Here is a 25,256-nt window from a genome sequence, read left to right on the forward strand (position 1 = left end):
TGGTGCGGCTCATTTTTTGTACACATGAAGCCTTAGAAGCAGCTCCAAAGTAAACTTGGAATAATGGTCTGGTATCATCAATCAATCAGTTATTTTTTTACTGTCTACTGAGTGGTAGCACTATGCTGGACACACTATATGAGTTTGCCTGCCTGATTTTGCAAAGTTTGTTTCTGTTATTTGTGCCAGCGGTATTATGCATTTGAAAGAGCTTTACAGACATGGTATCTTAGTTTCCCAGCTCCTAAAACAAATACCATTCAATGGTTTGGCTTTACAACAGGAATTTACAACAGGAATTTATTGGCCCATGGTTTCAGAGGCTAGAAGGCTTGCTTCTTCCCAGGTCAGCATATTATAGCCAGCAGGCAGTCTTGGGGTTCCTTGGCTTTTCAGTCACATGGAAATGCACATGGCAGGCATCTTAACCTTTCTTATCCTTCGATTGACTTTCAGTTTCTGGCTCCCCCCTGTGGCTTCCTCTTCTATGTCCCATTTCCTTTGTGAACCTCAGTCATAATGGATTAAGGCCCACACTCATTCAGTTTGGACACAACCTTAGCTAAAAACATCTTCAAAGGTCTTACTTACAAATGGGTTCACACCCACAGGACCAAGGAGTTGGCGCTTGAACATGCTTTTTGGGGTAGGGGTGGGGGTGATTCAGAGATGGATATCTCTACTGCTATCCATCCCTCCTTCCAGCCATAGACACTGAAATGATGGTCAAGTTCATGGGCTAGCAGTCATCAGCTCCTACATAAACCAGTGGCTTCTATCTTATTTGATATTTAATTGATTGTAATTTCCTCTTACGTTACTGTAGTTTAAATTACTAGGATTTTGTGTGATAGATTTTTTTTCTTTATTACCATCAAAATGTTACATGTTTCCTTGTTAACTGTCTGACTCTGCAATTATACAAATTCTGGCAACTGGATACAGTCATCTAATAATCTTATCTAGATCCTCGACCCTTTTTCTACCTTGGCAATGCACTTCTCATCATTAATGTGCCAAATTTATGTAGATTTCTAGGATACCCCCCAAGTTAACCCTTTACATTTGTATTTCTGTAAAGTATTAATGCAAATATGAAAGCATATAGTTTAGATTTGTCTACGTGTGGACAGGTAGGTTAAATTTTGTGGTTCCTGTAATTTCTAGTGATAAGAGATTTGCGAATGAGTATATGACCATGTGTGAAAATTATAAGCATAGTATTTCTTTATTTAGGAAACTCCGTTTTTGTACTGTAGAAGAACCAATTCTATATTCACATTGAAGTTGGTGCAGATGTTTAATTAATTAAGTGTGCTTCTCCTTTACCACCTGTAGGTAGAACAGGCTGGGCGAGAAACATCCTCATTTTAAGGCCCCCTTCCTCATCTCTTTCCAAAGGACATGTTACAAATGCCTTTGGAAAGGAAGGGAGATTACAGCCAGTGTATATTAAGTGGTTACTTTCTGCTCTGTGTATGTGTGCACACACACGTGCAAACACATACATGCACCTAAAAGAGGAATTCCTTCAAAATGAAGCTTTTGCTAACAACTATGTGAAGGGTACATTATTAAAATTTATTTTAATAAATATAAAAATTTATTTCTAACTACAGTTAACACATATCCATTGTGGAATAGTGGAATATTATAAAAATAAAGAAGAAAATAGCAGTTACTTGTAATCCTACCACACAAATCACAACCATTCTTAACATTTTCTTAAATTTTATTCTAGTCTTTTTTGATGGATCTTAATGTAATTGAAGTAGCAACATTTGTCATAGGCATCTTCCCAGGTTATTTAATATTATATGTTTACATAAATACTGTAGTTTTAATAACCATATGATATTTATCATATGCATATACCTTGATTTTACCTTCTCTTAATATTTGTTTTCAGTTTTTATAATGCAAATAATACTTTTGAAATTAAAACCATCGTGCATAAGTTTTTGTCTGTATTTATTATTGTTAACTGAAGTGAGATTCCTGGAAGTGGGATCTGAGCCAAAGGGAAAGGCCATTTTTTTAAGGTCCTTAAATATATATTGCATAGTCAAATTCCAGAGTTTTACCAGTTTATATTCTCACCATCTCACCATCCTTGTGAAAGGAGGGAAGAAGTAACTTGTTGCCAAACAGCAGTCAAAATTTCACAGAACTTTAAATAAATCCCCTTTTCTTTTTCAGATGGTATATTCCTTAACATTGCCTTAGTTTATTTTCTATACCAGTGTTTCAACTTTTGGTATGACCTGAATTTTTGTCATGTATCAGCAGCTGTAAATTTTGGATGGGAGGTGGACAGCAAGTCCCTTACCTTCCTAAGGAAGAGCTAGTTTTCTTGTAATCTTTCATTAGGTGGTTTTAATCACCGAGAGGTTTTATCCCTCTCAGAGTCAGTGAATGGGCTCACATATCCTATGAGTAAATGTAAATGTTTCCTTCATTTGAAAACAAAACTAATAGACCCCTTGCTCATAAAGTTAAAACAAAATGAAAGAATAAAAATTTGGAAGGAAGGTAGTAAGTAAAACATTTAGCTCTCTGAAACAGTTCAGTGGGAGATAGGAAGTTGGCTTTAAATGGCTTAAAGGGGATTAGGGTTTTAAAGTTGGATAAGGAGTTTGGTGCTTTGGCTTAGGCCCTGCCTTGCTTTTAAAAGATTACTTCTATATTTGACAACAGTTCTAACTGGAGATTATAAAGCAAATAGTCAATTTTAAGACACCTTGGAAAACAAGCGGGTTTCTTTTTCTGTTGTTTGTTTATACAAAATGGTCGACTAGAGTTAACAGGCTGAATCCCGAAACCCTCATTTCATAACACTACTGAGGATCTATCGCCAGGGAGAATCCAGCAGAGGCTGTTAAATGCACCTAATTGAGATTATCTGGGCTTTTGGGTTAAATTACTTTGGGAAAAGTCTAGATGCAAACAGCTTCTCTGAAAGGTAAATATACCTATAAGAAAAAGAGGTTCAATTTAAGTTCTTTTAAATTCTTCATATATTTAGAATCAAACTTTTGTTGATTAAATTTGGGCACAGATATAGATTATTATACATTAGTACAAGTGTTAATTAAACTAATAGGGCTTTTTCATTATTTTCTAATTATTTGAAAATATCAAGTATTTTATTAGAAAAGCAACTCCTAACAATTTTAGCAATTTCAAATATAAAAAATCAATAAATACTGTTTTGATTATAAAGTACACCAAATGAAGTTATAAAAATGAGTTTCCTTATGCTGTTCCATCTAAGAAGCAGTTCATATTATAACGGATCAAGTAGTGTATTCTTGATGTATGGATTAGCTGTGGGTAAATAATCAAAAGTTGTTTTAACATTTCCCCCTTTTTCCTCAGCTCCTTGACTTGTTTATGGTTTGGGATTGGTCTACTTATCTAGCTGATTATGGACAGCCAGCTTCTAAATACCTTCGGGTTAATCCAAACTCAGCCCTTACTCTTTTGGAGAAGTAAGTATATCCTGAAAACTTTTTGTAAAATATTTAGCAGTTTTTTAATTCAATGGCAAAATGAAGAGATAGATTCAAAAGAAAAATGTCAAAAATGTCTAATGGGAGCTTTCTTGCTCTTCAAGGTTGGTGTGGTTTTAGAGGCAATTGCTGTTAATGTTGATAGGAACAAAACATTTTTCCTATTGTGTCCTGAATAGCAGGCTTAAGTGGCCTTAGAAATATGTTTACAGGAGATGTGAGAATTGGAACTATTTTTTAAAAAAAACAAAACTACAACACAGGATAGAAGGTATTTTGTAAAATGTGGTCAGGAATTAGAATGTTTGCCACCAGTGCTATCTCAATCCTACTATAAAGTCTTGGGCTAACAGGACATTTACTGTTGCATATTGTCCAACTTAAAAATAACATGAAAATACATGTTTCTTTTCCTACTTATTATGTGGCAGATTTTCTCTTCACTTGATCATATTTCATTTTAAGTATCACTATTAAATTTTTAAATTAAAATTGCATATTATTTTCTCACATTTCAATATATCTATGGCTTATTTGATTGAAGAGGACAAAAGGAACTGTTTAAAGTAAATGTAAAGATGTTTTACAATGCTATAAAACACCACTGAGGCAAATAAAATTGCTTTTTAAAATTTTCTAATATTATTTTTCCTTTTACCTTGTCTTGCTGTGAATGTGCTTTGCAGAATCCATAGAGGGTATGTATTTTAGCATATTTTGTGGAATGCTATTAGAAAATAGTTTGATATTTTAAAACTTACATATTTTAGATATACGTACTAGTGCAGAAACACATCTTCATATAGAATATAAAATAAAGCTGCTAAATTTTGTGCAGTTACTATGTCTGTAAATTTCTTAGTACCTGTTTTCTTTGAAGTATATTTTTCAAGTTTAGGATGAGGTAAACTCAGCATGCCAAGATATTTTACTTGTGACAGCATAGCTTTTGATTTCCTTTTTACCAAGTTTTTTTGTTTATATAAATTTCTAGGATGAAAGATACTAGCAAAAAGAACAATATATTTGCTCAGTTCAGGAAGAATGATCGAGACAAACAGAAGTTGATAGAGACAGTCATGAAACAGCTGAGAAGTTTGGTGAATGGTATGTCCCAGCATACATAGACTTCACATCTCTTGCACTCCTTGACACCATATCTGTGAACCAGCATTGGTCATGCTATAGAAATTTGAGTGCGGAATTCCAAAATGCAATAGAGAAAAGACACTGATGAGGACTTAAACAAGAAAGAAAAATAACATAAAATCATTTGTATGGACTTTTAAATAATTGAATACTATTTTATATGTGGAAACATGACATTAATTTTTTTCACTTTTAGGGGGAAAGGGCAAAACTGTAAAATATAAATCAGTTCAAAAATTGTATATGAAACTGATTGTAAATATATTAGGAAAATGTATGCCTTTACTGATAAGTTTTGTGTTTTTTTTCCCTAATTCAGACTTGAATGGTTTTATCTCTCTCTCTCTTTTTTTTTAAATCAATATCTGGTTTTGGAATGCAGTCATATCTGATATGAAAGTATTTCACTGTCATTTTCTGACCTTAGCTTTTATTCTCACATCATTGTGATTTAAGTAACCTAAAATTTTACTGATCCTGAGGGAGAAGTAGACAAATCTTTAAAGGTCCCTGAAATCAAACTTGATTTGACCCATTATTTAATTATTTGTTCTACTTGGGTGGTTTAGTTTAAAGGTATTGGGGTTTTCTAAAGATGCAGAATTGTTTCTGCTCATCCAGGTTAATAGTTCTAACTATATTGATTGTGCTGACCCCATTCTAGGATTGGTTTGGTTTGGTTTGGTTTGGTTTGGTTCAGGTTAGGACAGGAACTGGGCTAAGCACTTCAGTTGCAGCCTGTGCTAAGGGAGTGATGCTCCTACATACAGAAGTTACTACAGGGGTCAGGTTACCTTCTTCAAATAGCAGATAATGGTACTGTACCCTCACTGTGGAAACAAGACAAGCTAAATGACCTCTGAAAAACCTAAAAGCAATGTACATTTTCCTTGGTATAAATTACCATGGTCCGTATTTGGTAATGTATCTGATCTTTATTTTCCCTTTGTTGTATTTTTGCTGAATACTCCATTCCTGTTTTCAGGGTTCTTGTCTATGAAAAACTTATACCTGACTCTGTAAAATAAGTGTAAATATATGTACATCTCTTGATTTTTGTCTTGAAATATTAAAAATGCTGAGCAAGTTGTTGAAAATGTGTTGCTTTTGTGTCTATTCAGAGCTTCCTGATTTAAAGTAACTGCTTCTACCTTCCTTCAGAAAAGGCAAATTAATTACTCCCTAGTTTTGGGGTTGGGAATGGCACACAAAAAAAGAAGCATTTGTTCTCTCGAACCATATCTGGCTCAAAGTATTTCACAGTTTTAAAAATTTTTGCATGGGAAACATGGCAATTGTTTGGGTGCAATAAAATGTGGGAGTTGAGAGGAGCAGGGAACAGCTAGCCTCTGTGAAGATTGTGGAATGTGGCTGTCCCCTGCATGCCTTACCCAGCCCTCCCGGCACCCAGATGCCGCCTCAAGCGTCCCGGATTCGGGGCGCTGCCTCACTACAGTGCTCAGCAATGATGGTTTTGAGAAGTATGCGTTGCCCTTCCCAGTAATACAAGTACCCTGCACTTGCCTTCACCGCACGTTAATCCTTTCCCTACAAAGACGCGCAAGTTCTGGGGATTTGGGGCCCTAGGATGGGACACGGTAAGCCCGAGATGGAACCTTGTCGGCGGAAGTCTATCTTGTAACGCTAGGCAGGTGTGCGAGAGGGAGGGAGGTGGGAACCGGGAATTCGGTCAGTGAATCCCGCAGCGGGCCCGGGTATCTGCTTTGGGGAAGGTAGGATACTTCGTGAAGCTTTGGGCAGCAGTGAAACTACTGTCCTTGGGAAGATTCTTAAAGTGGTAGATTAGACATGAGGCTGGGGTGGAGGCGAGGGCGAGAATCTGGGCATTACCCAGCTCAGACAGGCTATCCCTTGTGGGTTCTTGCAATGCTAATGCAGACATCAACGAACGGAATTTCCTCGAAAAAGAAGCCGAGCAAAGGGGAGAAACCCCATCACTTTAACCTCGGGGTGGCAGAAGTAGAGTACCTAGTAGCTAGAGAGTGGAGAGCTGAGAGAGAGCCAGCGGCCGCGGTGGGTCCAGCGCGGGGCGGAGCGCAATCTTGCGGCTGCTGAGCGCGCGCTCTTCGCCATTCGCCCAGCAGCTGCTGAGAGCCTGAAGTTGTGGCGCGAAACCGCAGTCCCCGCCCGGGGCTCTGCGCCCGGCCCCCAGCGCAGCCCGGCCCAGCCCAGCCCAGCCCGAGCGCCGCTGACGCTGCCATCCCCTACCTAGAGCCCCTCGGCGAGCGCGCAGCTGCCCACCACCTCCAATCGCTACTCTGCGTGAAGCTCTTTAAATATGCATAGGCACGTCACGTTGTGTGAACCCGGATCAGTGTCTAGGGAGGGAGACAATATCTATATAAATGTGTTCAGGGTGGGCCGAGAAGGGTTCAACCACTGGAGGAAAGAGGGCGGCGGGGCGGGGGTCTGCAGGCCTCGTGGTCGCAGCCCAGAAGGGTAACGCCGGTGAGTTGCCCCTCTCTTTGCTCTCCACTGCTTCTACCCAGAGTGCTGCCCAGGTTCGGGGGCATTTTCGAGTGCAGACACTTGGGGGGGGGGGGGGGTAGTGGGAGGGGATGGGAGGTGTCTGTGGGTCCCGAGGCAACCATCGCTCCCGAAAAGGACTGGCATTTTGTCCCGCAGCCGTCAGACTCCAGGAAACGTCCTGAGCGCGTCGGCCTCGAGGTAGGCATGTTCCCTAAGGGCTCGTGGTCGTTGCCGCTTTCCACTCGCAGTCTGGTTTTAGGTCGGAGGCCTTGTCCGAGATTATAAAACTCCGGCTTGGTGCCCAAACTTCAGACCCTTTCCGGAAGGAACAGGTGGGCACTGCGCGCTGCAGGTGCCCCAGCTCTTGCGCCCCGCTGCGCTTCCAGCGGCCTGACGCCCACAGGCTCGCGATGTTCCCCTGGGGGCTGAGCTGTCTGTCCGTGCTGGGGGCGGCCGGCACCGCTCTCCTGTGCGCCGGCCTGCTGCTCAGCCTGGCCCAGCACCTCTGGACGCTCCGCTGGACGCTGAGCCGGGACCGGGCCTCCGCCCTGCCCCTTCCCAAGGGCTCCATGGGTTGGCCCTTCTTCGGCGAAACGCTGCACTGGTTAGTTCAGGTGAGCAGTCCTTCGTTCCCGCCCTCCAGTCTGGCCCCTTCTTCCCCGGGTACTAGCTCTCGGTACCAGTCCCTTCCGTTGCCCTGGGCCCCGGAGAGCGCAGCACGACCCTTGCCTTTGCCCAGCTGCCACTGCTCCCTCGAGGGAACCTTGCGTCACCGCAGTCCTCTCCAGCGCAACTACAACAGGTCCCGACACAACGTGGGGGTGAATAGAGAGGGTTCTGGGAAGGGATCTGAGGAACATGTCACCCTATGTCCTGCAAGATCAGGAGCCAGGGTTGCTCCCAGCCACGAACCCTCGGGAACAAGAGCTACATTAACAATCCACAGGGGAGTCGAGAGGGCCATTGGGGAGCCGTACTAAAAAAGTGCTTTGTGAAGAGTAACGCGCCAGCCTGGGGCAGGGAGTTATGAAGGAACAGTTGAAGAGGCCTGGGCCATATCCGCGGCCGAGGCTTCTTCGTTGCTGCAGCCCACCTCGCTCCACCTCGCTCGCAGGGCTCGCGCTTCCATAGCTCCCGCCGCGAACGCTACGGGACGGTGTTCAAGACGCACCTGCTGGGCAGGCCGGTGGTCCGCGTGAGCGGCGCTGAGAACGTGCGCACCATCCTGCTGGGCGAGCACCGCTTGGTGCGCAGTCAGTGGCCGCAGAGTGCGCACATCCTGCTGGGCGAGCACACGCTGCTCGGCTTGGATGGCGAGCCGCACCGACGGCGGCGCAAGGTGAGCTGAAGCCCGAGAAGCCCTCCGGTCGCCTGACAGCGCGGTTGCCATCACCTGCTGCGGGCCAGGCTGGGGCCAGGTTCTGTGGATAAACTGTGAACGTGGCCGAGATCCCTGGCTAACCCGCGAGAGAGTGGCTTTGGGGGATTCCCTTACTTTCCCCTGCTTCGGTTTATAAGGCCAGGATTTGGGACTAAATGATCCTTCCACTACTCTCTTCTGTGACTGTGATACCAGAAACACTGGAGAGGGGTCAGGAGACTTTGGAAAAGGTAGCAATTAGAGCCCGCGATGGATGGTACGGGCTTTGTGTGTCAGAGCGTGACATACAAAGAGTAGGGCGTGTGCAAAAGCCAAAGAGTTCGGGTCCAGGTCGCTAGAAGGGTAGAAAGGGACCAGAACTGGCCTTCTAGTTCTTGTGGGATCGCAGAACTGAAGAGGCTCGGCCCCCGGCAGAGCTGAGCCCGCGTGCTCTCCACAGGTCCTGGCGCGCGTGTTCAGCCGCGCGGCACTGGAGCGCTACGTGCCGCGCCTGCAGGGGGCGGTGCGGCGCGAAGTGCGCTCCTGGTGCGCGGCCCGCCGGCCCGTCGCTGTCTACGAGGCTACTAAGGCGCTCACTTTTCGCATGGCCGCGCGCATCCTACTGGGGCTGCGGCTGGACGAGGTGCAGTGCGCGGAGCTGGCCCGAACCTTCGAGCAGCTCGTGGAGAACCTCTTCTCGCTGCCCCTGGACGTGCCCTTCAGCGGCCTGCGCAAGGTACCGCCGCCCCGGTCGAGAAGGCCAGAGCCTTGGGCCCCGACCTTCCCCTCTGGGCTCCACGCTGCAAACCGATCTCCCAGATCTACACCGAGCACGCGTCGTCCCTGCTGGGGTCACAAGTGCTGTTCAGGGTGGAGAGGCGGCGTGGCGTGGCGGTGGGCGCCGGGGCCGGCCTCAGCTTAACTCGCTGTGTAACCGAGGCAGGCCATAAACCCTCTCTGGGCTGCGCCTGCCGGGACGCGCTCCTACTCCAGCAGCCTCGGGCTCCCCGAGGTTGGATCTCGGTGGCGGGCGCCGCGCCAGTCGGCCTGGCTCCTGTCCAGAGCGGCGCCTCCCAGCCGGGCCTCCTACTCCTCTTCGGAAGCCGGTGTGGCTGCGGAACCGACGGGAGCTCCAGGGCCGCAGACACGCCCCCGGCCCAGCCCGGCGCCAGCCCGGGTTGGAGAGGGGTGGAGGCCAGCTCCCAACCCGCGGCCGGGGCCCGCTAGTTTCCGCACCAGAGAACCGTGGCCTCTGAGACTTGAGAGGGATGGAGGAGGCCCTACCCTACCTTCCCTCCTCCGGTGAACTGGGGCTTCTCAATGTGCAGATTCCCTGCTTTTGAGTCACCTGAATAAAAATCATAAATATGTAATAAGGGGCATGCTCTAGGCTGAGCGTCTTAGACACGGTGACTGAATACTCTCAGCCTGCAAAGTGTTATTATTTCCATTTTATTGGTGAAGAAACAGAGACTCAGGGGAGTGAAATGACCTACCCCAAATCACACAACTAGTAGGGGGCACAGACAGGATTTGAATCCAGATCTCCTCTGGCTCCAAAACCCAAGTGCTCAGCTAAAATGCTTCCCCACGCTGCTGTAGTCCTGATTTTGCTTGTGCTTTCTCCCTGAGCCCTCAAGGGACACCGTGGCCCTCTTGCCAGTCCCCTTTCCAGAAGCTAATGCTTAGAACATCCAAGAGTATCCTTTAACCAGAGCTTTCCTGGGTGCTTTGAGGTACCCCTTCCTCGCTGCACTGGTGCCTAGCATTCTTGCCTAGCGCAGGGAAAAGGCAATGGGCTGACCCCACCTTGACTGGGCTGTAGGACCTTGGGCAGTCGCTTGACGCCTCTGAAAATCCTCACCTCAGGATGACAATAACGGCCTGCCTTGCTGTAGAAGGCATTTGTGATAATTAAGAGACAATGATTTTCGGTGGTTAGTGGACAAAGGCCTGAGCATCTGTTGAAGCCCCTACTAGATGCCATGCACAGAGCTCTGCTGGGAGACTGTCAGCATCAGGATCGTGGCAGTGCCAGCACAGCCCCGGGAATGTTTTCAGGGTAGATGCCTGGGCCTGGCCCCCGAGCTTTCCTGCCCTACCTCCCTTCTTTCCCCGGGCATCAGGGCATCCGGGCACGGGACCAGCTGCATCGGCACCTGGAGGATGCTATCGCAGAGAAGCTTCGTGAGGACAGGGCTGCAGAGCCAGGTGATGCCCTCGACCTGCTTATCCACAGTGCCAGGGAGCTCGGCCGTGAGCTCTCCGTGCAGGAGCTGAAGGTAGGTAGAGGGAAGCTTTTCCTTCTCTCTTCTGCATTACCAGTAGGTCTCTCACACAAGCTGTAGCCCCAGAGCCACATCCTCTTTGGCCCCACTCGGAGCCAGAGGCACTCCTCATGGTGAGGGAAAAGGAGAGACCTGAGTTCTATCTCCACTAGGCCACACCCACTAGCCATGTGGCCTTCCTGCACTTTCTAGGCCTTTAGTAGGAGTGTTGAGACGTACATCCTAGGCCTCTCCTCAAAGGTTCTGGCCACAAATACCCTCTCCCACCCCCTGTGCTTCCCTCTTGCTTTGTGCCTTTGCCCCTGCTGTTTCCCTGCCTGTGATGCCCTCTTCACTCCTTTTCTCTTTAAACCCTAAAGAACACAGGGTCAAACCCTACATTCTCCCTGCCACCCCCAAATCAACACTCTCCTTCCATAAGCCACTATGACACCTGATTCTTTAATGCCTGTGATCTCTATCTTTTGCTCTACCCTAGTTTTGTCACTGTGGAATCTCTGGAGAATTAGGACCCTTTCCCATGCACACAGAGAGCACATACAGTGGAATGGCTCCCAGGACCTAATTTAAAATCTGGAAAGAGTTTGGGGCAGGGGGAGAAGATGGTTAGACACGGGAAGACCTCTATTCTTTCATAAGCTCCTGTCAGGCCTCAGCTCCTCCCTTTCCAGCAGCCAGCCACTAAAAGGTAGGGCTTGGCCTTGGTTTCTTCTCTGTAGAATGGGGCTAAAACTCTCTGTCCTGAAAGGTGGCTCTGAAGCTGACAGGAGCCAGAGTTGGAAGGTTTTGCCCAATGGGCAAATGAAGCCTGGGGAAGCCTGTGAATGGGAATGAGTCAGGCAGTGAAGAGGAGCGGTGTGAAAAGGAGTGGACAGGCCCTCTACCCTGGCAGGGCTGGGGAGATGTGACCAGTGCCAACACCTTACAGGTTCTCAGGAATGTTCAGTTCTGCTTAGGTGTGAGGGGCAGGCCAGGCTGGCTGGACTGGTTAGGGAGGATGTTGGTGCCCTGGGGTCTATTCTGGCTCCTCATCTTGGCAGGGCAGGCAGTTTTGGCCTTGGCCCAGGTCACTCATTCCATAAATATTATGTACCTATTCAATGCCAGGCTTCATGCTGAAGATACAGCCCTGAGCAAAACATAGCCCCTGTCCTCCAGGTGCAGGGCGAGGAGGGGTACACATTCATCGTATGGGCACAAAGACAAACTACGGGTGCTACCATGAAGACATCCGGCATTGGGAGGGCACAGGCAGGCAGGGAGGGCTGGGGTCTGGCTGATGAAGCCACCAGGCCCCCTCCTCTGCCCCTTCCTGGGCAGAGCAGACATGGAGGAGGTTTAGGGACTCACTGGGACCACTCCAGTATGCAGGAGGTCTGAAGTCATGATGCCTACTCTGGTGCGAGCTGGTGGCTGGCGCTGCTGCTGCAGGTGGCGCCGGAACCGAATGTCGCACCGCAGTCATTGCCAGGACACGCAGCTGGGACTGCAGGCAGTGCCATGCAGTGGTAGAGAGCACTGGGTTGCCCAGCCTATGGGGACTGTTAGCTGTAGGACCTTGAGCATGTGACTTAACCCCTCTGTGCCTCAGTTTCCAACCCTGTAAATCAAGAGCAGTAATTGTGCTCACAAGGTTGAGGTAAGAAATGAGTTGGTATACTTACGCTTTAAAAATAGTGCACAGAATAAATTCTAGCATTATGTCTCGTAACCCTCCCAAGACAGGTGGATAGATCCCGTTTTTTGTCCGTTGCTATCTGTGACTTGCCCAAGTGGCAGAGTTGGGATTCATTCGACTGAGACCCGCGCGCGCATCCCGCAGAGTAGCACATCCCGGTTCGCTAGCTTTTGCACAGTGGTAAATGCGAGCCCTTTGTGTCCCCGCCATGGAGCCGACTCCACTGTAGGAGACTCGGCGTGGTCCGGACTGTCTTGCAGGAGTCGGCTGTGGAGCTTCTCTTCGCCGCCTTCTTTACCACGGCCAGTGCCAGCACGTCCCTCGTCTTGCTGCTACTGCAGCACCCAACGGCCATCACCAAGATCCGGCAGGAACTGGCAGCTCAGGGACTGTGGCGCGCGTGCGGCTGCGCGCCCGCGGCGGTGCACGAACCCCAGCCCGACTGCGGCTGCGAGCTGGACCTCAGCCTCGCGGCGTTGGGCCGTCTAAGCTACGTCGACTGCGTCGTCAAAGAGGTGCTGCGCCTTCTGCCGCCTGTGTCCGGCGGCTACCGCACGGCTCTGTGCACCTTCGAGCTCGACGTAAGTGCGCCGCGCGCGCTCTGCCGCCTGCCGCCTGCTGCCTGCTCCCGGTCGCGGTGCCCGGCTGGAGGGGTGATGGGGAGGGGAGGCAGGGGGAATTAGGACGGTGAGGTCCCTCCCCTTCCTCAGAGCCTCTGCTTTCCAGCTTGTAAAGTGGGCGGAGCCCAGTTCCACCTCCTCGGATCCCGGTTGAGGGCGCAAAGCCCGGGTCGGTAACTTAATTAGAGCTAAGTTTTGGAATAAAAACATACTTGCCCCGGCGCAGCCTTCCCCACCCCTCCAGACCAAGCCAGGGAATCTGGGTGAGGAAGAAAGAGAGAACCCCCAGTATAGCCCGAACCCAACCCCCCGGCTCCTGCACAAGAGCAAGGAACCGATAATCGTTATTTGCCCAGGGTCTGGGTTGAGGCTGGATTCCACGGAAGCGCAGGAATTAAAATATGGGGTAGAATTTCAGTGTTCTGATCAGATTAGCTTGGGTTGGACAAGGTTAAGGTCTAGGCCTGGATCTGGCTCTGTATGACCTTGGGCAGTTGCCTCCCCACTCTGGTCAGTTTACCCTCCGGAAAGAGGCTGTTTTTCCAGCTCTCACATTCTAACTGGGGCGGGTCTGCTCCGTGCAGTGGCTACGTCAGGAGAATGTCGTTTGCTCAGACACTGCACCCAGCGGCTGGGTGCCTCCAGGCAGAGTGGACACCTTCATCCAAGACCCTATTTTAAACAGCAAGCATCCATGGCACATTGTGTTCCAGTTGTGGGGGCACCAAAGGGCCTGGGATTCTGCCCTCACGGCAGTTGATGTGGCGCGAGGAGCCCTGCAGCATCATGCCAAAGTGTGGTGTGAAGAAGAGGGAGATCTGTAGCTCAGTGTCGAATAAACATTGTGGGAGCTGGCGTTTGAACGGGAGCAGTGCAGGGTTGGGAGGGGGCCTGCATGCCAGATGCTGAGTCTGAGAATTCAGACTTCATTCTGCAGGCACTGGGGTGCTGGACAAGCTTTAGGGGAACAGAGGGACAGGAGGACAGAACCATGAAGGATGAGCACAGGGTGGGGGTCTTCGCCATCCTCTACTTTAAAGATGGGAAAATGGAGGCCCAAAGAGGGGAGTGAGAGAAACTCAAGTGATTCCAGAATGTTTTATTACCTCCCTCCCCTTGAGAGCCTCTGACAGTGGAGTTGGTTGAGGAGGTAGCAGGATAGGGCGTTGGAAACCACTTCAGAAAGAATGGTTGAAAAGCTGGGCGGGGGCAGAGGGAACGTGGAAGCTGCCTCCCGACGTTTTAAAGACTCCCAACGTTTTAAAGATTTTCCTGTACACCTTCTCAACGTGTGGCTGCCAGATCTGAATATTGACCTCCAGCTGATGGGTAGGGAGGACAGGAAGGCAGTTTTAAGTTAAATGCAAAGAAGAGCTTTATACTTGAGCTGACCATTAAGGAATCTGGTTTGTTCTGGCCCAGGCAGCTGGAAGATGCAGGGCTAAAATTTAGGTGTCCTGAACTAATATCTGAAGGAAAAGGGAGACAAAAACAAAACATTAGAATATAAATAGTAATAGACCCCATTTACCGAGCACTGATCTATGTGCCAGATCCTTTATTAGAATCCTCACAAGAAAGTGGGTCCTCATTGTACAATTTAAGAAGCTAAGTCTCAGAGATTGAATATCTAGGCCCAAGTCATTGCTCACCAGAGAAGCTCTCCTGGCTTGCGATTTAGACACAAGTTCTTGCCAGTTGTGTGTAGCTTGTTTGATGCACCTGTGGCGAGGGTCGGTTGGATCCCGTTTCCAGTGTCTCGTGGTCAGGCCGGTCTCCTCGCTTCCCCGCAGGGCTACCAGATCCCTAAAGGCTGGAGCGTGATGTATAGCATCCGGGACACGCACGAGACGGCCACAGTGTACCGCAGCCCGCCAGAGGGCTTCGACCCAGAGCGCTTCGGCGCGGCGCGCGAAGATGCGCAGAGCGCTGCCGGCCGCTTCCATTACATCCCGTTCGGTGGCGGTGCGCGCAGCTGTCTTGGCCAGGAACTGGCGCAGGCCGTGCTCCAGATGCTCGCTGTGGAGCTGGTACGCACGGCGCACTGGGAGCTGGCTACGCCTGCCTTCCCCGCCATGCAGACCGTGCCTATAGTGCACCCGGTGGACGGCCTGCAGCTCTTTTTCCGTCCGCTCGCGCCTTCGGCGGCGCGGGATGGGCTGCGCCTCTGACCCCGCCGCACGATGGGACGCGGCGTGGCCAGTAGCTGCAGCGCGCACGCAGCACCGCCCATCTGCGGTTTCCCAGTGCCAGGTCGGCACCCACTCACTTGCTGGCTTGTTTAACAAACGTTCCCGGTACGCGGCTCTGTCCGGGACTCTAAGGGAGGAGGTGTGGGAGCAAGCTGTGAGCCACCGCCACAGCTCCGGAGAAGCGCCCAGACCACTGGGAACGTGCTCCGGCGCCGAGCACCGGAGAAAGGAAAAGTCGAGAGCCAAATCTCTTAAATCTTTCCCAGAATCTCACAGCAAGGATTGAGGGGACAGATCTTCACTAAGAGCTACCTGGCCCTCGCTTTACCCCCTTCAGTTCCGGGGGGGACGCGGGGAGGATTGCGCCTTGCGGACCGTGCCAGATACGTGGCTCCCGCCACAGAACCCGCAACCCATGCGGGCATGCGGGCACGCGGGCACTCGGCGAGGGGGCGGGGGGAAGGGGCGCGACCCTGGCCTGGCTTTGTACTTTAGCACTACACATAGAGTGCGCGCCCCAAGGACGGCCCCCAGGCACCAAGTCGGGGTTGTGCGCCGAGGCCACTTCTGCAGGTCTCGGCAGCAACTCAGAACTGCGGGCGCTTCCAGGGCTCTAAAGACAACACCACCGGATTCTGACGGCTACTTCTTACAAGAAAAATTCCCGCTTTAAAAACGCGTTTAATCTCTTCATTTATAATGGAGAGAATAGACACATCGAGATGTCTCTAGGGCTGGATTGTTTTCACGGAAAGTTAAAACATAACCAGCGATTTGGGTTAAATTTGTGGCAGCGATTGAGCAAGAAGGCTACGGGCTTAGCTGGGCAGCTGCTCTTTCGTGGGAAGTTGCAGGAGGGTCAGGGAAATGAGGGAGGTGGAGTGGGGGTGCGGCCTGTGAAGACTGGGGCCCGGAGTTGGAGCAGCGTCGGGCAGCGCAGACGTCGTTCCCGAGCAGTCCCAGGAAGCTGGGCGGAGAATTATCTCCGGATAGCTGGTCCCAAGAACCTTCGGGGTTACTGCCTCCACCTCCTCTCTATTACAGAGGAGAAACTGAAGAGCAAGGGAGGCGAATCACTCGCCAGAGTCGCCGAGGAGCCTCCCTCCAATACTATCCTCCACTGCATCTTTTACCCCAGCCTCAGTTGCTGACCTGGAGCCACCACGTAGGACTCAACCCTTTTTTGCTCTATTATAGTGATCCCTCCCTTGGCTTAAGGGCTCTCTGGACCTCAGGAGATTCCCACTAGTGTTTAAATCAAAGCCTGGCGCCTGCGCACTATTGTTCCCACTGAAACCTGCCCACTTACCTTCCGACAGGCCCCGGCGGCTGGTCATGACAAGTGAGCCCAGGGAGGTTGCCGCCCAGGCCCAAGCTGACCCCTTAGTGAACCAGAAGGAAACTGGTGCCCTCCTGACCTTACGCTTAAGGTGAATCCCGGGGCCAGAAAGGAGGGACGCAGCAGGCAGCGCGTAGGGTTGGTGGCTGAAGACGGCGGTGTGCTTCCAAGCTCAGCTGACACTGCCATAACCTCCATCCGGGGCAATTCATCACCCACTGCCGACCACGGGCCCGGCGCCAGGCCCTGGGGGCGGCGGGCGCGGGGGGCGGCAATGCTGGACAGGACGCCGGCCTGCCCTCAGGGCGCTCCTGAGACCGCGCGGAGAACAGCTGGGCCTGAGAGGCCAGATATGGCTTAGAGTGGGGCCACGGGAGCCGCAGGCCCTCGGGGCTGATTCTGGTTTGGGGAAGTAGAGAAACATGGGGAGGGGCTTTCAGAATCTAGGACAGCAGAGCTGGTTCCAGCAGACCTGGTTCATCTGCTTTGAGGTCTGTCCTAACTCTAAGTCCCGCAGGGAGGTTCCAACCCTAATTTTCCATTGATACATCATGTTTACATAATTTCAACGAATAGCTGAACTCCTGTTTTAGGAGCTCGGGATTTCCCTGGGGAAGGAGTAGATGTTTCTTGCCCTCCTGAATTTGACATGCTTATGAAGAAGGAAGGCAAGAAAAACGAACAAACAAAAGAGCAGGAACTCGTCAGACAGTGATAAGTGCTGGAAAGAAAAGAAAACAGATGGTCTAGTACAGAGTGCCTGGGGGCTAAGTTTGGTTGGGTGGGGGATAAAGACTGTTCTGAGGAACCAGCCAGAGGTGACCTGGCCAAAGGGTGCCCCAAGCAGAGAGAACTGCTGGTGTAGCAGCCCTGGGGCAGAAATGAATGTGATCAAGAGATAGGAAGAGGTGAGGGGTTTGACCAGAGAAAAAAGTGGGTGAGGGGTGCTTCAGCTGCCTGAGCTCATCCACTCCTCTCTACCTCCTGGGTGCTTATTCCCATCGACCCCCAAACAAAAACCTACTGCCCCTCCTCCACTCTTAGCAACTGGGAGTCTATTTTGTTGTTGTTGTTCCCCCCCCCCCCGAAATATTTTGTTTTCCGACTAGCCAAACCCCTTCCTGCCCAAGAGAGCTTGAAGAGTTCTTAGATCAAAGTTTTTATTGGATTGGTAATTTATTGACACACACCCCCAACCCTCTTTCAAGATGCTCTTTAATGATCTCTTTCACTCTTTCCCATTTAATCCTTTCCTGCGAGACACCCCGTCAATCTCGATTGGCAGATAGATAAAAATATTTTTTCCTGTGGTGATTTCCAGTGCACAGGCCCTGCTCATCTCGTGACCCGGGCGCATGCTGAACTTGGCAAGGTGGCCCTGCAGAGTTCACTCGGATGTCATGGCCCGCCTGCAGGGGTCACAGGCGGGTCAGGCTCCAGGATTGGGAATGGGCCTCAGGTCACGCTCCTGCTCGCCAGCTCTGCACACAGGCCAAAGGCTCTGTCCAGAAAGGAACCGAGATTTTACCTCTAATATGACTCTCCTCAGGTTCTGCCCGCGTCCAGAAGTTAGCACGCCACCAAATCGTGAGGCGAAACGACCATGGGAAAGGCCCTTCCTCAGAGCCTCAGGAACGTTGAGTGGGTTTAGGGAGCTGGCACCCCGAAACACGCCCTTTGGCGACCACTGCTTCTGCCGTTGCCCAGACTGTGTGAGTCCCTACAACCTCCGCAAACGTTTTCCAACCCCGCGGGGTTTCGGGATTACTGCTGGAGGACCACGTATTTCATAGCTCTCAGGAACTAAGAGTTTTCCATTACCAAGGGACGCTTTGCCAGGCGTGCGGGCGTTCCTGAGAGCATATTGTGTTTTAAACAAACGGAACACAGTTTTGTTTTGTTTTCCACGCTGCTGGTTCTGGTGTGTTCAGTGCTCAAACCAAGGGAACGTGTGGCCCTGACTTGGTCTGAAGCAATGTGGCTCGGCAAGGTGGGGAGCGCATCTGCGCGTCCAGCAGTGCCAGGCATTGGCTGCAGTTACAGCTAATTGTAGTTGGGCAAAGACCGGAAGACCCCAGCTCCCAGTACGGATTCCCCAAAAACCTCCCGTTGGTGGTTGAGGGCTGTGTCCCCCCCTCCCGGCTGGCTGGAGACAGTGACTTTACTCCAGTAGGAGCTTGGATAGCAAAGGAAGGCTCCAGTGCCCTGTGTCCAGGCCGCCCTGGTAACTCAGCCTAGTGTGCCTAAAGTTGGGGGAGACAATTTGTAACCAGACACCCTTTTTTGAAAACACACAACTACCTGGAGGGGTAGACAGAATTATCACTCACATATGAAGGAGGAGGGCACAGGCACAATGATGTACAGTGACTTTCCCAAGGTCATGCAAGTAAAGAAGAGTCAGGATTCCCGGACTTTGCTTTCACTATTTCTATCTCCTTAGCCTGCCAGGGCTAAAGACCCTCTTCTGGCTGCTTTTAGCTGGGGCTTGCAAATCCCAGAGCTCGCAGAATCTGGCGGCTGTGGCCGGATCCTGGAACCATCCAAGCTGTGGATGAATTGCACTGCGGTCATCCACTTGGGTGTCAGGGTTGGAGGTCAGGCTTGTGCAGAGTTGCACCTGAAATCCTTAGGGACCTGGAGGCTCTTTTGCATCCCTATGTAGTATTTTCCAGGAGTTCATGAGTGCCAGTGCACTCGCGAGTTGCTGGGGAGCTGGGATCCATGATCAGCCGGTTATGCGCGCCTCCCCGCGGCTCCCGCGTGGGTACTGGCTCTGGGCTCTTCTGCGGGGTCTTTGGAAGAGTCAGGAGGCCCGCGTTTTGCTCCGTGGACCTCATTTCCCATCTGTGGGACGAAAGAGCTGGACGATCCTAGAACGCCCTTACCCCTGCTTCCTCGACAGGTGGAAAGGAGCACGCCGCGCCTGTACAGTCACAGCCGGTGAAGGCGGCTCTGGGGTGGAAAGGTCCTTCGGGTCTGGTGGGAGGGATTCCAAAGAGACCTCCTCCCGGGAAACCACATTTGGAAGCTCCGCACACCTTGAATGGGGGAGGTGGGCCGCTCCAACACCCGCACCCGAGGAGGCGCGCTCGGAGGAAGCTGCCACTATGCCGCCTCTGCCTCTGCGCGGAACAAACGGTTAAAGATTTTGGGCAGCGCCTCGCGGGGGGAGGAGCCAGGGGCCCAATCCGCAATTAAAGATGAACTTTGGGTGAACTAATTTGTCCCACCAAGGTAAAGTGGGCAGCAACCTGGGCTGCCTATAAAGTAGGCGCGCGGCAGGGTTCGGAGAGCTTGTGGCGGCGGCAGGTGGCGCGGGAGGCCGCGGCGCGCCATGGGGCTCCCGGCTCTGCTGGCCAGCGCGCTCTGCACCTTCGTGCTACCGCTGCTGCTCTTCCTGGCCGCGATCAAGCTATGGGACCTGTACTGCGTGAGCAGCCGCGACCCCAGCTGCGCCCTCCCCCTCCCCCCCGGGACTATGGGTTTCCCATTCTTTGGGGAAACGCTGCAGATGGTGCTGCAGGTAAGGGAGCTTGGGGCGGGACAGGACATTTCCTCGGCTCCCGGCTCGACTCCCGGCTTCCGCTGAAAACCCGGGTAGGCGCCTCCGGGAGGGAGGTGACTACGGCTAGGAGTTGTGCTAGCCACTGTTTTGGCGCTCCTCGGCGCCCCCTCACGCCCGCCTCTCTCCTCCGCCTTCCTCTCGCAGCGGAGGAAGTTCCTGCAGATCAAGCGCAGGAAATACGGCTTCATCTACAAGACGCATCTGTTCGGGCGGCCCACGGTGCGGGTGATGGGCGCCGACAATGTGCGGCGCATCTTGCTCGGCGAGCACCGGCTGGTGTCGGTCCACTGGCCCGCGTCGGTGCGCACTATCCTGGGCTCCGGCTGCCTCTCCAACCTACACGACTCTTCGCACAAGCAGCGCAAGAAGGTGAGGGCGGTGTCGGCGGCCTCCTGGACAGGGGAGTTCCCGTTTGCTGGAGGGGTTCAGATAGCTGCTGGGTGAACACTAGCAGCACGGGACATCGATTGGGCCCCGTTTCGCCCCCAATTTAGCTTTCCCAGCCGGAACGCGGCTTAGGTCTGGTGGGGTTGCGTGCGGCTGGAAAGGGACCCGGGAGCCGAGAGGGACCGGCGGGCGGGTCCCGGGCTGAACGCTCTCCCCTCCTCGGGGCTCAGGTGATTATGCGGGCCTTCAGCCGCGAGGCGCTCCAGTGTTACGTGCCGGTGATCGCCGAAGAAGTCGGCATGTGCCTGGAGCGATGGCTCAGCTGCGGCGACCGCGGCCTCCTGGTCTACCCAGAAGTGAAGCGTCTCATGTTTCGCATCGCCATGCGCATCCTACTGGGCTGCGAGCCTCCGCTGGCGGGCGGCGGGGACGCTGAGCAGCAGCTGGTGGAGGCCTTCGAGGAGATGACCCGCAACCTCTTCTCGCTGCCCATCGACATGCCTTTCAGTGGGCTGTACAGGGTAAGTACAGCAAGCCGGGTGCGGAGCTAGGGGCGCGGGGTCCCGGGAGCCAGAAGTCTGTTTACCGCCGCGCACTCTTTGCGCTCAGGGCATGAAGGCACGAAACCTCATCCACGCGCGCATCGAGGAGAACATTCGCGCCAAGATCTGCCGGCTGCGCATGGCTGAGGCAGACAGCGGCTGCAAAGATGCGTTGCAGTTGTTGATCGAGCATTCGTGGGAGAGGGGAGAGCGGCTGGACATGCAGGTGAGTAGCAGCTTCGGGAGGGGCACTGGGGAGTTTGGTCTCCCAGACTTTCCAAGCGCGGATCCACATCCCCAGCGATAGGACCCGGAAAGTTTGAGACCCCGCAGGAGCGGTGCAGAGGCGGACGCAGTCGAACAGGTAGCGTCCCCTCGGCCCTCCGGGTTTACAAAGGGAAAATGAAATTTACAAAGGGCGAATAAAGATTCGTGGACAATTTAAATAAACGGAGGCTTTAAGCGAGGAGTCCCGGGTAATGTGCAGATCTGAATGGCTCTCCTGCTCTAGCTGAACTATGGACTGCATTTTGCTTCACGCCGCCAGACTTAGGACGTTGAGCCTTAATGATGTCGCTTTCCTTGACTTTTTCTGTCAGCAAAACTTTCAGCCCTTTTAGTCTTCCCCGCAGAACCCTCATTTCGGCTGTAATTGCTCTGTAAAACTGTATGCAGACTTGCATTTTCTCTTTTAAAACATTCATCTTATTTCATTCTTAGGCACTAAAACAATCTTCAACCGAACTCCTTTTTGGGGGACACGAAACCACGGCCAGTGCAGCCACATCTCTGGTCACTTATCTGGGGCTCTACCCTCATGTTCTCCAGAAAGTGCGAAAGGAGCTTAAGAGTAAGGTAGGGGGAGTCTGGGGGTTCCTTTTAGCTTAAGAAATTCAGCTGCCTTCGACTTAGCTGACCTCCCAATAAGACAGCTACCTTGCCAAGTAGCAAAGTACGGGCCCTAGGGGTGGCTGGGCTAGCAGGGGAAGAACTTTGATTTGGTGAATATAAAATCAGCGCGTTTTGGGCTGTTGAATGGTGATCCATCACCTCCGCTGGGTGTGACCTAGTATTCCCTCCCTTTCTCTTCCTTTTTGAAAATCTAGGAGATTTCATAGGTTCCCCTTTCTTGGATTTGTATTCAAGGGCATGAATAGGAAACTCCCATCTGATCAGCTTGGGCGGGCAGTGGTGGTGGGGAGGGGGAAAGCTTGGCACTTCTAACTGGTGACAGCATTCTCCGGGAATTGTAAATAGTGGGTTTGGTTGGAGGGTGGGAGGCAAATGGTCACTAGCTGCTCACTGTTTCCCCCTCACCCTCTCCCATCAAGGGGCCCTTCAGGTTTAGCCGGCACTTAAACTGTTTCCGTCTGCTGGGCTGATTTTATTGGGGCACTGAATAACCGTTCACCTCTGTATGACTGTTTTGATAGGGTTTACTTTGCAAGAGCAATCATGACAACAAGTTGAACATGGAAATTTTGGAACAGCTTAAATACATTGGGTGTGTTATTAAGGAGACCCTTCGACTGAATCCCCCAGTTCCAGGAGGGTTTCGGGTTGCACTTAAGACTTTTGAGTTAAGCGTAAGTTAAAATTGTGCTCTTTCCCCTCTCTTTTTGTGGCTTTAAACCCTCCCCTTACTTCCCCTGTGCTTTGGGTTAATTACACTCCTATGTTTTTATTTTTATTTTTATTTTTATTAATTTTTAATGAAGCTTTAGATGTACATAAACATTACACCAAAAATATAGGGGATTCCCGTATCCCCCCCCCCCATTTCTCTGTTTTTGATAACATTGTCCTGCCCCATGTGGACAGGTTTTAGCAGCCCGAAGGTCTCCTTTTATTTTAACTCCTAACGCCCCCAACGACATCAGTGATAGCTTTTTGTCATTGAAAGGTAAATTCCAATTTGTCAGCTCTTGGGACTTCATAATCTTTTGCAGGGATACCAGATTCCCAAGGGCTGGAATGTTATCTACAGTATCTGTGATACTCATGATGTGGCAGACAACTTCACCAACAAGGAGGAATTTAATCCTGACCGATTTATGGTGCCTCACCCAGAGGATGCATCCAGGTTCAGCTTCATTCCATTTGGAGGAGGCCTTAGGAGCTGTGTAGGAAAAGAATTTGCAAAAATTCTTCTCAAAATATTTACAGTGGAGTTGGCCAGGCTTTGTGACTGGCAGCTTCTTAATGGACCTCCTACAATGAAAACCGGTCCCACCGTGTACCCTGTGGACAATCTTCCCACCAGATTCACCCATTTCCAGGGAGAAATCTGACTGGCATAAATGTCCCAACCTTGGACTTATTTGAAGTGTACATAGGAGTTTTTATATTGCGTCATGTTGACTTGATTATATTTAATTCCTAAATGTATATTATAATATTTATGTGTCTCCACTACAGTGCTCTAGTCTTCAAATATTAAAATAATAAATTTCCAAGTAAAATAAATTTCTAAGGTGCTTTTCTTGCATTTAAGATTCCTGGGGTGGGGGGTAGGAAACACATCGATTTAATATTTGTACTTAATGTGTTTAACCAGATTCCTAAATGTCTACATAGATTTATTTGTCATCAGTGTATATTTTCTATGAGGAAAAATCCTTAGTTGTTTCCCCCCCCCCCCCTCCTAACAGTTATTAGGGGGAAAATGTATGTATGTATGTATATGTATATTATTTATATATATATGTGTGTGTGTGCATGTATATACACATATTAATTCCAAAGGTAACTTTGTAAATGCTTCTAAAATTCCTATTTGGAAAATCCATCAAAGTTAATTAAAATTTTGTTTTGTTTTACTTTAGGGAAAGATCAATCTGAGAAAGTAATGCTTTTGAAAACAGTCATTCTAATATAACACCTTCAGCCCATCTAACATTTAATAAATATAAAAATGCCTGTGGTCAATAGTGCCAGAACTGTTTTCTGAAGTTAAGGTTTTAGATAAAATAAAGCCAGACACTTTGTCACTGTGGACAGTTATTAACTAAAATGAGGCCAAAAAAAAAATCTCTGGCTAATCACCTTTATTTAGAAGTTGCATCTGAAAACAGTATTGGGAAAGACAAACCTCTGTTTTAGATAATTGAATTAAGGTTTTCTTTATTCAAAATAAGGCAGAAAGTAGATTTAGTGAAGTGACAGATAAAAGTTTTTTTATCTATCTCAGGCAATAGGGTGTGAGCCTGACATGGCTGATAAAATGGCCCAGTCATGACCCTGTGAACCATGGCTAACCTCCATGAAAGCACAGTTTTGTCACATTTCTGACCCTGGTGTAGCCACGTTCTGAACTGAAGGCCAGATTCAATCCAGAAAGGTTAGCCCCGGTGACTTGCTGATGCAAGCACATTTTCAGTTTTCAAATGGCACAATCTGCTTACTGAACCTCTGATGGCTTGTAGGTTTTGGACTTTAAATTTTTCATTACAATTTTAGAATTTGGCAATGCTGCAGAAACTGGGTGGTCTAAATAGGTGTTTGAAAAGGGTCTGTCTACAATTAGAGTTACATACTCCACCTGACTTTAGTTTTTAGGCAGAACTTGACTTGTACTTATTGTTGGAATCCTTTGATTTTAAAGGGGTGGTATTTACAAAAATAAATTACAAGCCTTATAATAACCTTAAACTGCCTCTCCCCCCTTTTTTAATGAGAAGGTACAGGCTTATTTAGTTTTCACCAAAGCTTTAGTATATTGTTGTGCGTAAAAACGACTTCCCCCACCCCCTATAACATTTATCCCAGGGATCTTTCCAGATAATTTACACAAGAGTGTTTTTTTTGTTGTTGTTTGCTTAGTTTTTTTAAAGATTGCAGTAGTTTTCATTTTGTCAGAGGACAGCCTCTCAAAGCAACACTTTTGGTGACACCATGGCTGTGTCTCTATGGGCACAGAGCAGCAGGATGTAAGCCATTGCAGCATATAATTCAATTTTAAAAGTCCATCTTTATTTTTTATCTGGAGAGCTTTGAAGAAAGTGCTCTGGCTTGCATTTCCCAGGGCTATATTTAGTCCAATTATAATGACTGATTACAAAGTAGGACAGAATTTACCTGGCAAATCCGTTAAAAACGCAATCTTTGGTAACACACTTAATGCTGACTCGA

The 25,256-nt window shown here is 49.9% G+C and overlaps 3 protein-coding genes across 4 annotated transcripts in view; all 3 read left to right on the forward strand.

Annotated features, from left to right (window-relative positions):
- The window catches only part of EXOC6 (exocyst complex component 6), a 209,937-nt gene extending 204,179 nt beyond the window's left edge, over positions 1 to 5,758 (forward strand). For both annotated transcript variants that reach the window (XM_058298780.1, XM_058298781.1), the window contains exons 21-22: positions 3,379 to 3,491; positions 4,507 to 5,758. In XM_058298780.1, the coding sequence (XP_058154763.1) occupies positions 3,379 to 3,491; positions 4,507 to 4,639 (246 nt within the window). In that variant the 3' untranslated portion in view covers positions 4,640 to 5,758. The remainder of the gene's footprint in view (positions 1 to 3,378; positions 3,492 to 4,506) is intronic.
- A 1,803-nt stretch (positions 5,759 to 7,561) lies between these two features.
- CYP26C1 (cytochrome P450 family 26 subfamily C member 1) lies at positions 7,562 to 15,268 on the forward strand. The gene is made up of 6 exons (XM_004450030.1): positions 7,562 to 7,765; positions 8,266 to 8,490; positions 8,972 to 9,247; positions 10,638 to 10,793; positions 12,738 to 13,058; positions 14,891 to 15,268. Exons 1-6 carry the CDS (start codon positions 7,562 to 7,564, stop codon positions 15,266 to 15,268), a joined length of 1,560 nt encoding a protein of 519 aa, XP_004450087.1.
- A 4,647-nt stretch (positions 15,269 to 19,915) lies between these two features.
- CYP26A1 (cytochrome P450 family 26 subfamily A member 1) lies at positions 19,916 to 24,053 on the forward strand. The gene is made up of 7 exons (XM_004450001.4): positions 19,916 to 20,154; positions 20,341 to 20,565; positions 20,814 to 21,104; positions 21,193 to 21,351; positions 21,846 to 21,980; positions 22,559 to 22,711; positions 23,075 to 24,053. The coding sequence occupies exons 1-7, from the start codon at positions 19,966 to 19,968 to the stop codon at positions 23,414 to 23,416; spliced, it is 1,494 nt and encodes a 497-aa protein (XP_004450058.1). The 5' UTR covers positions 19,916 to 19,965; the 3' UTR covers positions 23,417 to 24,053.
- Positions 24,054 to 25,256: the final 1,203 nt, after the last annotated feature.

This window comes from Dasypus novemcinctus, chromosome 6, assembly GCF_030445035.2.
Source record: "Dasypus novemcinctus isolate mDasNov1 chromosome 6, mDasNov1.1.hap2, whole genome shotgun sequence".
In the NCBI taxonomy this organism is placed as follows: Eukaryota; Metazoa; Chordata; class Mammalia; order Cingulata; family Dasypodidae; genus Dasypus; species Dasypus novemcinctus.